Source organism: Homarus americanus, unplaced genomic scaffold (genome assembly GCF_018991925.1).
Source record: "Homarus americanus isolate GMGI-L3 unplaced genomic scaffold, GMGI_Hamer_2.0 scaffold25483, whole genome shotgun sequence".
Classification (NCBI taxonomy): Eukaryota; Metazoa; Arthropoda; class Malacostraca; order Decapoda; family Nephropidae; genus Homarus; species Homarus americanus.
In genome coordinates, this window is record NW_024726235.1 from 1476717 (window position 1) to 1489418 (window position 12702).

Below are 12702 nucleotides of genomic sequence, written 5' to 3' on the forward strand. Positions count from 1 at the left end.
TGTGTAGCACGGGAATGGTCGTCTTAACTGTAAACTGCATAATGAAGGAGACAGGATAAAAGGAAGATGGAACTTCAAGTAGTGTTTGCACGTAATCATGCCCTTTGTGGGACAGAGTATTTTGGGACCCACTGAATCCACTAAAGGTTGATGATGAACATCTGGAGAGGTACTACAGATTTTCTAGTAGGGACATTATGTGCTTATGTGATGAACTACAGCAGGATATAGGATGTGTGACAAGAAAATCCTTTGCCATCCCGACCCAAACACTTGTATTAGTAGCTCGAAGATTTTATGCTAGTGGCTGTTTCCAAAGTGTAGTGGGCGGGTCCGACTAATTACCCAAATGTAGCCGCAATGAAGTCAAATAATGGTCCTACATGAATAAATCGGACTGCCAATCACTTCTCGACTGGTATTTGGTGTCACGAAGTCACAAAAAATTGGTAAACTTAATTTAATCTGAGTTAATAGATCGAGTGCATGTACCGAACCTAACCTAACCTAACGTAACTCAACTAGTATTTGGTGTCATAAAGTCAAAAAATTGGTAAACTTAATTTAATCTGAGTTGTGTTGTGTTAGGTTAGGTTAGGTTAGGCACATGCACTTGATCTATTAACGCAGATTAAATTAAGTTTACCAATTTTTTGTGACTTTGTGACACCATATACTAGTCGAGAAGTGATTGGCAGTCCGATTTATTCATCTAGGACCATTATTTGACTTCATTCCGGCTATATTTGGCTACATTTGGGTAATTAGTCAGACCCCTCTTACTATTACAACTCCCCACAACAACTACTACTACCACTCCTTCACAACAACAACTACTACTACTAGTCTACTACTGTACACTGTACCACCACTTGCCCAAAACAACTACTATCACCTCCCTCTATCACCACAACAGACACTCACCTGGAGGTCCGCCATCTTCAGGGGCAGAGTACTGGGAGGAGGACCTGGAAGGACCCAGCTGGTGGTAGTTGTGATGTCCGTAGTGATTGTACGTGTGGTAGGAAGAAGGGGTGTGATTGGCGTGGTTGTGGTGGTTGCTGGTGGTGTGGTTGTGGTGGTTACTGCCGACGTGGTTGCTGTTGACATGGTTGTGGTGATTGTCACGGAGGGCGGAGGGGAAGCTCTTGGAGGTGGCGAGCCTGTTGGACACCTCCTCCTCGCTGTCGCTGGAGCTCTCCCCCTCGCCATAGTTGTAGGCAGCACCTGTAACACACAGTGCGAGTGAGTCAAGGTTCTTGCCATATCAACAAACCTTAAATTATTTAAAAACAAATAAAAAATGCGTCTGGAGGCTTGTTGGTGCATTGGGGGCAGTACCAACTTGATGCTGTTTTTCCAAATGGTTCAACTTAGTATCAAGGGCGATGTAACCCACTACTACATCCCTGGCACTGGGCCCACCCTGGAGGACCACCAGTTGGCATCTCTCCAGGAGTCTCCTCCTGGCCAAGCTTCTCCGTGATTCATCCCAGACTTGTTCTCTTCACCTCACATAACCTATCCTAACCTACACGTCAACTTGTTCCACTAATCGTCGGAGTTGTCGTTGGCTCTTTGTCAACCTGTACACAGACCGTCTGCACTGACAAGTTGCACGACAACTTCAACAACTTACTGGAATCAACAATATCTATAATTGATAATACAGAGGGTTATAAAAAAATCTACTTGAAATATAAAGGTAAAATTATTATGAACTCATTATTACTCTTCTTCCCAAGATTACTCATTGTTATGTTTAATTTCGTGATTTAAAAAAGGTAAGAAAATGTCATTGTTGTTTACATTTAGACCACACGAGAATAATAACATGACAGAGCCAACAGGTAAAATAATTTCCAATGTGTGGACACGCCGCTCCGGGGAGTTCTTGGTGGACCAGATAAGGCAGCGCTGCTGTCTCTGGGATCACCAGGACTCTTCATACACCATAAAAGGCGTAGAATTGCTGCTCTTTCTTCGTCCGTTGTATCCATCTGGTTTGTTGCCAGTTTACGAAAGAAGAATGCCAGTGTGACTCCGCCTTAACTTAACCGATTCGTTAACAACCTTTATCTGATCCAATATTATCCTATCCTAAGCCTAACCTAACGTAATCCTAAAGTATCCTAACCAAACCCAAAGGCCCATAAATTGTCTTGCACCACTTCTGAACATTGAACTTAAACCTGTGTATAATCCGTATATCCCTATCCACAAATCCTAATCATTCATAAACCCTATTCGTATGTACGGTAAATCTTGAATCCCGTAATCCAGGAATCCGTATGTCCATCAATTCTCAACATTCAGCAATCCACGTTCGGAATTTAACCTGTCCATAAATTCACTCGTCCACAGTTCAATCAGCCCATAATTCCACTCTATTAATCCGCCTAGTCCATCAATCGACTCATCCACAAAATCTCTGTCTTTCAGTGAGCCTTAAACCTCAGGCGGATGTGAGGACATGGTGACAAGATAGTTTTATCAACAGTAATCTTTCCTTCCTCCCTTCCTTCCTTCACACACACAGGAGAGTGAGGAAGCTGGAGGGAGGGAGGGAGAGGCAGGTGGAGGAGGGTAGAGGGTGGCAGGGAGAGTGAGTGAGGGAGGGAGGCAGGGATGAGTCCGTCACCATGCCATGAGGTATATACAGTACAGCAGGTAGCACAAAATACCACAGCAGTAGTATTTCGACTCATAAATACTTCAGTACCATTAAATGTCACCACCTGACCTTGCTGAGCGGTCACTAGAAACACAAAGAGCTAGATTTAACAGTGACATAAGTGGCACTCACGGCGGCACGCACCTACAGAAATGAATGGCCACGGTGACCTTTGTAAATGGGTTAAGGTCACTCTCCACTTCCCACTGCCTGTTGGAGTATGGTGATAATAAATATCTAGTGTGACAATGACGTCGACATTTTTTAGATATTTTTTTAGATTGCCCCGAAGGGGGCTAGTTTATTGGGCACGCCCCTTATTTATTTTTTCAGAGATTAGCCCACCCGGGCACAGGTCACTGACCCATCAGGCCTGGGGTGGGAATGTAATAATAATAATAATAATAATAATAATAATAATAATAATAATAATAATAATAATAATAATAATAATAATAATAATAATAATAATAATAATAATAATAATAATAATAATAAAGAACCACAATGAAATATAAAAATGAAAAAAATCAAGTGAGAAATAATATACTGTATGTATGTTGTGTTATCAATAGTAAGAGAAACAATTGAGACCCTGCAATTGTGTGTAAATGAGGCAGAAAGTCAGATCAGCAGCCTGAGACTTGGTCACAATTTTTGTGATGTCATATGGCAACAAGGTCTACCATAGACAACACATTATGCTTCCAATATCTTCCCAGGCGGTAGTACCTCCCTGTTTGGTAGCTGCCTAATACCTCACTGCCCCACTGACCTCTGGCCTATAGTGACACTGCTGGCCTATAGTGCCATACAGTGCCTGGTATAATCGTGTCAAGTCCAACCATCATTCTTTACTCTGGTTTTGTTGTATATATTGTTATTGTGGTCAAAGTATATCATCACTCGTCTTCAAGAAGCTTATAGCCAATGATACAAGATACGTTTGGTTAAACTCCACTGCGTCTAACTGTAATCCTTCCAGAGATATGGTGGTAACAGCGGAGGCAGACACGGACGGACAGAGAGGAAGTCATAAGCCATAAAAGGGAAAGAACTGATGAACGTTACGTGCGAGGAACTGCAGGGTGGAGGAGGGGAAGGAAAGGAAGGGAAGGAGGAAGGAAGAAGGAAAGAGGAGGAAGATAAGGAAGAAGGAAAGAGGAGGAAGATAAGGAAGAAGGAAAGAGGAGGAAGATAAGGAAGAAGGAAAGAGGAGGAAGATAAGGAAGAAGAGGAGGGGAGGATGAAGAAGGAAAGAAGGGAAGACTGATGAAGGACAGAAGGGAAGAAGAAGGGGAAAATGTGAGGAAGGAAGAGGAATAAGAGGAGGACGAGGAGGAGGCCTGGTCTGATAAGGTGAAAGGTGTTCAATACTGTGTGTGTGTGTGTGTGTGTGTGTGGAGCAGGATGCCGCAGGTAGCAGTGTAAAGGTGTGGTAAAAGTGCGTTAAAGTGTCATTTATTATTACTATTATTTTTATTATTATACAGTTTATAATGAGTCTTACCTGGAACAATTATTAACTGTATTTCATAGGTTTATTTCTAAGCGATATATACGTGGGTGAATATAAAGAATTAACAGCGCATTAATTACTAGATGGAGTTACTCTAATGGTGTAATAACATGCAAGTGTCAAAATGTGTCCTCTTACTCTAATGACTAACACAGTTCACTTACATAAAACACGTATCTTAAATATATGTAAATTTTCTTTTGCTTTTCACTCGAATGATTTGTACGTCTGGGTTATTTACAACGTCTAAATAATATCTATTACGATATGTTTTTAGCCATCATTGTTATCATAGTTATTACCTATTGTTATCTCTCGCTATATCGGGTCCGGGAGGCTAACAATGGGAGTATTTTTAAGGATAATATCACGGCAGGATTTTTCGGAAATATGTTTCGTAATTCGGGGTTAGCGGGTCAAGGATAATACACTAGCAAGTAATACCTTCCTTCGCGTGAATACTTGAGGTGCCATTGACCTTCATCCCTGAAATTTAATAAAAAATAAATAAATAAATAAAATCAACAAATAAAATAACAGCCTGGTGTATGAGAATTGCAACTTATATAAAATTTCCTACCTACCTCCTTGATGAAGAAAAAAAGGTGAAAAATCCAAAATTATTCGTCATATATTACTCCCACTATCAGCACCACCACCACCACTAATACCACAGTACTACTAATACCTGCAGCACCACAACGATAACCGATTCCTGATTTTCTCTTACGAATTTGTACGAGGCTACACACCCCAGAGCAGCGTGGTAAACTGATTGGTATGAATTTTAAGAACAATGACATTGATTGCATGATGCCAGCGGGTGTTGCAATGCCGTTTGTTGCTCCCTAAATACACTGAATATTAAAGGAAATGTCATGTGCAAGGTGATTTAATAACACGAGTTGAAAGCCACTGCAACGTGTACAGAGGTAAACAAAGAATTCTAGGTTTTAAATGCTTAGGAAATACTAGCGATAACCACAACAGTCGATCATGAAGTCAGCCTCTCTCTCTCTCTCTCTCTCTCTCTCTCTCTCATTACCAACTTGATGCGTTTTCTGTTTAACGTCGACCCTCAAGGCAGCACCACCGAGAACTCATTTCACGCAAGACTCCCTCATCCTCGTGACGGACCGGGCTAGACTCTTAGAGGCGAGCCTTAAAAGTCTTCCCTAACCCGCTTACTTTGTCTTAGCGAGAACCAGGGGCGCCCCGTCCTCCTCCTCCTTCTGCTGGCAGCTAGAGAGACATAACTGTGTAAAGCTTCTTGGTCTTCCTCAGGATATAACAGACTGGGGTTCCCGTTGGTGAGCATGTTCCTCGCACAACTAACGAGTCCTCAGTTCATTATTCGGGCGGGCCGAAACTTTGCGTGTCATTTACTTCTGTGATTGAATTGTTTGTAAATCGATTGGTGCGCATTCGTGTGCCAAGGGTGAGGGGTGGAGGGTGGGGGGTAATAACTAGCCAGCGTGGTATGCGAGTTGTCTGTCTTCCTGGACTCTCTCCCTTAACACAAGAGTTTCACAGCTCGATAACTAAGGGCGTGGTTGTTGTGTTGGCTGTAGCTTCGCGCCCTGACAACGAGTTACACTGCTTGGTAACTAAGGACGTGATTATGTTAGGGAAGGAGGTGATGTGGGAGGAGTGGGATGGAGGGTGGGTGGAGTAGGACCTAGGTGAGGGGGGAGGGAGGGAGGGACCAATCACACTGTTACTCGCCATCACCATCTTCAACAAATCACGCCACTCATCTTATCTCTCTCATCCAACACGCCACTTATTTCAGCGTGTGCGTGCGTTTGTGTGCGCATGCGTGTGTATATCTGTGCTTGCACGTGTGTGAAAGAAAACTTGAGGCAGGGAGGAAGTGGAGATGGAGTGTTCATGACGTAGGAAGGAAGGAAGGAAGGAAGGAGGTGCAAGAGGAGTGTTCATGACGTAGGAAGGAAGGAAGGAAGGAGGTGCAGGAGGAGTGTTCATGACGTAGGAAGGAAGGAGGTGGAGTGTTCATGACGTAGGAAGGAAGGAGGTGGAGTGTTCATGACGTAGGAAGGAAGGAGGTGGAGTGTTCATGACGTAGGAAGGAAGGAGGTGGAGTGTTCATGACGTAGGAAGGAAGGAGGTGGAGTGTTCATGACGTAGGAAGGAAGGAGGTGGAGTGTTCATGACGTAGGAAGGAAGGAGGTGGAGTGTTCATGACGTAGGAAGGAAGGAGGTGGAGTGTTCATGACGCAAGAAACAAGGACTCCCACCAGCCGTAAAAATTACTGCCTCTCTACCTCTCATATTGACTCGTGAGTAAGGTCGTCGCCCTCACCCCACGACCCCCGGACACAAACTCACCAAACTTCTCACCATAAATGACTCGTAACCGAAAATAAACAAAATACACTTAACTGTTTAACTCGTGCTAAAACATTAAACCAGTAAGGTGCATTACTGCTTTATCACTTGCAACGAACATTTGTGAATACCAACCCTGGCTCACCTCACGTCATCTCACTCCCTGACTTAAGATTGTATTGTGTATTGTAGAAATGAACAGAAGAAAAAATCTACAACTATAATAATAATAATAAGTGATCAATATAGCAGTAAAGTATAATGCACTGTAGGTCGCAGGTAAAATTCACTTGATTAGTCTCTCTCTCTCTGTCTCTCTCTCTCACCTGACGAGGAAGGAGACGGATGCCCCAGGGACGTTCCTCCTTCACCAGGTTCGAGGAGGATGACCCGGAGGGTTCACGAGAGAGACACGCCTGAGTAATTTATTCTCTCCCTGGACGACACCTCACCTTGGTAACAGAAACAGCTATTTTGTATGGCAACTGAACACACACACACACACACACACACACACACACACACACACACACACACACACACACACACACACACACACACACACACACACACACACACACACACACACACACACACACACACACACACACACACACACACACACACACACACACACACACACACACACACACACACACACACACACACACACACACACACACACACACACACACACACACACACACACACACACACACACACACACACACACACACACACACACACACACACACACACACACACACACACACACACACACACACACACACACACACACACACACACACACACACACACACACACACACACACACACACACACACACACACACACACACACACACACACACACACACACACACACACACACACACACACACACACACACACACACACACACACACACACACACACACACACACACACACACACACACACACACACACACACACACACACACACACACACACACACACACACACACACACACACACACACACACACACACTTACCGTATACAAAATGGTTTAGTCTCCTTGCATCCTTCATTGCCCGGCATCTCCCTCCTTCACTTGGCATTCCTTCCCGTTCTTGGCACTGGACTCCCTCCTGCCTGGCGCCTGGTGTATGGACCCTCAGTTGGCACCAGCCCCATCGTCTGACTCCCTCTTGGCACTACCTCTTACTGCCTGGCACTCTATCTTGCTTCCTGGCGAGTCCTCTTACTGTTCGATAATCCTTCATACTGTGGCACTCCTTCATACTGTGTGGCACTCCTTCATACTGTGTGGGACGCCATCATACTGCTTGACACTCCTCCATGCGGCCTGGAACTTCCTCTTACGGCCTGGCAATCCCTCTTTTTGGTTGACATTCCTTTTTACTCCCTACACCTTTCTCTACGAGGTGGCACTCCCTTTTACTGCCTGGCACTCCGTCTTTCTGCCTGGTACTCCTTCAGTAACTGGGTCACGATGACCAGGCGTTGGTATCTGGGCTACACACAATCTGGGCCGCGGTGGCTGAAGGACGGGTTAAGACCCACCGAGTTAACACCACCAAGTCTGAGCCACACGATGATGGCACCACATTAGAGGCGCCGGGGGTACTGAAGCTACGGTATTGAGGCTAAGATGTCAGAGGACGAGGTACTGAAGCCATGGTAATGAGGCCAAGATGCCAGGCGCCTTAACAATAGGCTCTGGCGTCGTTAAGTCAGAAGTTGAGGGTTACATGGGAGTCAGACTACGGGCGAACATTTGTCTGTCGTAGCTTCCATGAGCGTATCATTGTTAGGTGGGAAGGAACGCCAGGTGTTGTTGATAGCTCGTGCTGGCGCCGTTTTTATGATGCAGGTCATAGAGAAACGCGCCTAGAGTGGAGCCAATCTAGCTGGTGCACTAAGTCCTGTGATTTAATCTCCTGAAGGCATCACTGAACCGAATGTTTTAAAGAGACTCACAATAAACGCAATTTTTGTCCACCTTCCCTTCCCATCTCCCCACCTCCCCCTCCGGGCCTAGTACTGTAAATGCCACGGGTGGAGATCAAAACAAAATTTATTCCTTTGATAAGTTATAGAGAAAAAACTTACTCTGCCTTGCTCAACTAGTGACTTTTTTTTATCAACATACAGGTATCTACAGGTAATACCAGGAATAACATCTTACAGGTGAGGCGGACCAGCGTTAAAACTAAGTCGTCACCGTTATAAAAATGATGAGGGTTTTGTAATATATTTTCACTAAGTATTACTACACTGGTACCGACACCCCCCCCCCCCTGTACACTAGTCCAGGTACACTCAGGAATACATGAGCACAATATGAGGTGCGCTGCCCGATGGTGGAGCAGCCCTTGGGTGGACTAACATCCTGCTAGGGCGGTGAAATAACTCAGTAGCTGCTGAATACTAAGAATCAGTGGATCAGGTCCTGACCAGCCTGTACCATTGTGTGAAAAATGGAAAATACTTTACTGAATGACTTAATGCAGTGTCTCGTGTAGCACCTGAGCTACTGACACCTGAAGAATATTTTACGGGTCACTTTACAAAGATGTTATCAAAGGTGATGTTAGGGTGACTGCTGGGCTCTCCCTGCCTCTGACTTCAACCATACTCTCTCCACTTGACGTCACGAAGTAAGGCTGGCGCCATTTTGTCAACACATGGTGCTCACTAGGTGATACACCTGTTGTTACTACTAGGTGTATGTGAGAGAGAGAGAGAGAGAGAGAGAGAGAGAGAGAGAGAGGTAGTGAGCGGGGGAGGGAGGGAGATGCGTCTCTTTAATACTGTGAAACTTTGACGAGAAAACCACCAGCACTCTCACTCTCTCTCTCACTGTCTGTCTGTGAGTGAGTGAGTTAGGAGTAAATGAATAAGTGAATGAGCAGTTAATAAATGAGAGAGAGAGAGAGAGAGAGAGACTGTGTGTGTGTGTGTGTACCATAACATCACCTCCCCCCTCATAATCTACCTGTGCTATACACCAATCCACACAGGTAAACAAGGTCACCCACCACATGACCCTGAACTCTGACCTCTAATAACCCCATCATGACCCTGAACTCTGACCTGATAAACTCATCATGACCCTGAACTCTGGCCTAATGACCTCTCTCCCCTTTGACCTCTAATAACCACTCGTGACCCTGAACTTTGACCTCCCGGCGGACTACTAACATGACCTTGAAACTTGTGACCTTTGACCCCGGTTCACGTCCTTCTTACGTAAACATGTTTAGTGACGTCATCCAGTATTGGTGTTGCGTATAGGTAGATAGATTAATGACAAATGGATTAACTGAAAAAAAAAATGCTTCAATATAATGACGACAGTTCGAAATATTTTTTTTATTAATGTGTATCACCAAACAACAACAACAACAACAACAACAACAATGTTCTCTGTTCTTTCCCTCATACACAGAACATGAACGACTTAAATCCTGGATAGAAATATGTCCAATGGTGAATCGTGAACAATGTAACTTATTAAAAAAAAATATAGTCACAAATGTGGAAAGTTGTTCAATTTTGTTCTAGTTTTCTACAAGTTTTCCATGATTGGTGAGTGTTTCAGAGTTTCCCATGGTATTTATTTTATTTCCATGATTTTTACAGGATTTTTAATGACTGTAGGAACCCTGGAAAGAAGAGGACAGGGGAAGAAGGTGGATGCGAGGAGGAAGGGGGAGGAGGCAAGCAAATGAGGTGGGTGGGTTTTGAGGAGAAGGAGGAGGAGGAATAAGAGAAGAGGGAAGGAGGACTGGAAGAATGAGAGGAGAAATGACAAGAGGAAAGGAGGAAGAGCAAAGGAGGTATGAGAGGAGAAACAAGGACAGGAGAAAGATGAGAAGGGAGGAGGTGGTGAGGGGAAAGGTAAGGGTGGAGCAGGAAGGGAGGAAGAGGTGAGGGAGGCTGAGGTGTGGCTGGTTACCATGACGACCATCAGACGCGGGTCACGTGCTACCTGCGTCAGGGCACCACGCGGGGTATCTCTCTCTCTCTCTCTACATTCTGGGGTCTGCCGCAGGATGGTGAATAAATCTACTTCGTTGTAAAATTTTTCGTCACTGTTCTATAATGATACTTATATTTCATTGTATATTTCGGCCGCTATAGTTTTATAATGAAAATAAATAAATATCCACCTCATTATATATATACTTGGGCGCCAGTGTGTGGGATAATGAAGACCAGCCATTACTCGGTTCTATATCAGGCCGCTAGCACCGTGCCGGAAACAGTTAGGTGCACGTGTTTTTACCTGTAAGTTTCCGAGAACCCAGACGAAAACCTCTTTGTGTGTGTGTGTGTGTGTGTGTGTGTGTGTGTGTGTGTGTGTGTGTGTGTGTAAATAGAAGTCCCGGATGCCTTCTGCCTTTCACACAACGCTCCGCCATATTGGAAAGCAATAAGAAATTTCCAGACTGTTTAAAAAAAAATAATTGTGAAAATGAGAAAGTGTTTAGGTAGGCGTCCGGACCTAACGCTATTCCTGTACTAATTTCCTTTCACCTTGGAATGACGTCAGCCAGCCGTGGGTGACGTCCAATAAACCATGGCGACAGAGAACTCAACCAACTCGGGGGTTCCCATTCACAGAAGCTCGTACGATCAAACATTATTATCTCGTAACTATAAGATATGATGAGTGGGGGTCTAACAAAGTATTCGTATATTGATTTTCCAGTCGTAATAGGAAGTTATCTTGGCTCACGTGAAGATTAGGCACTCCAGTTAATTTCACCAGAGGATTAATCACCCTAACGCTAGCCTAACCTAACCCTAGGTAGCGTTAGGGCGTTTAATTATTAATTAATGACCAAAGAAGAACGACCAGGACTCACCTAGTTCCTTGAGCTTGTCGGGCTTGGTGACGGGGTCGTCGCAGCAGGGGAAGCCGCCCACTGTGTAGAAGCAGAGTTTCTTGTTCAGGTAAAGAAACAGCACAAACAGGAACACTACGAACGCTGCCACCGCCCCTAGGAATGCTGTCGCCTCCACCGGCACTGTGGGAGGGAGAAAAGTAAATAGAGAGAGAGAGAGAGAGAGAGAGAGAGAGAGAGAGAGAGAGAGAGAGAGAGAGAGAGAGAGAGAAACTGACCTAACAAACAGCTCATAAATAAACTAATTAATGTAGGGTCTTAATTTTACGTATATAAACATCAATTATCTTACTAATGAAACCTGAAGAATGAAACACAATTAATAAAAAAAAACTCATTCAGTATATAACTCCATTAACACGAGACCTACCAGTTAAGTACACCTTGATGGATGAATGAATGAATGAATGAATGAATGAATACCTTGATGAATGAATGAATGAATGAATGAATGAATACCTCGATGAAAGAATGAATGAATGAATGAATGAATACCTTACTGAATGAATGAATACCTCGATGAATGAATGAATACCTTACTGAATGAATGAATACCTCGATGAATGAATGAATGAATGAATGAAAGAATACCTTACTGAATGAATGAATACCTCGATGAATGAATGAATGAATGAATGAATGAATACCTTGATGAATGAATGAATGAATGAATACCTCGATGAATGAATGAAAGAATACCTTACTGAATGAATAAATACCTCGATGAATGAATGAATGAATGAAAGAATACCTCGATGAATGAATGAATGAGTGAATACCTTACTGAATGAATAAATACCTCGATGGATGAATGAATGAATGAATGAATGAATGAATACCTTGATGAATGAATGAATGAATGAATGAATGAATACCTTGATGAATGAATGAATGAATGAATGAATGAATGAATGAATACCTTGATGAATGAATGAATGAAGCCCCATAAAAATGAAACCCTCTGAGAATGAAACCTTTGAAGCTCTTAATCTCTTTCATTATATGGAAACCTTTTAAGAGTCGTGACCCCTTCACCAGGTAATTTTAACAGACGTTAACCCTTTATACATGTGTTGCTTGGAGACTTTAACCCTTTATACATGTGTTGCTTGGAGACTTTAACCCTTTATACATGTGTTGCTTGGAGACTTTAACCCTTTCAACACACGTGTAATATTTGTAGGCTTTGCGGAGTAATATTTTGGAGACACCTGTTACACTACCTTTGGAAGCGACACACACAC

The 12702-nt window shown here is 43.6% G+C and overlaps 1 protein-coding gene across 3 annotated transcripts in view; it reads right to left on the minus strand.

Annotated features, from left to right (window-relative positions):
* LOC121865408 (synaptotagmin-14-like) overlaps window positions 1–12702 on the minus strand; it is a 76759-nt gene that overhangs the window by 33575 nt on the left and 30482 nt on the right. For all 3 annotated transcript variants that reach the window (XM_042364777.1, XM_042364776.1, XM_042364775.1), the window contains exons 2-3: window positions 11420–11581; window positions 925–1227 (exon numbers count right to left, since the gene is read on the minus strand). In XM_042364777.1, the coding sequence (XP_042220711.1) occupies window positions 925–1227; window positions 11420–11581 (465 nt within the window). The remainder of the gene's footprint in view (window positions 1–924; window positions 1228–11419; window positions 11582–12702) is intronic.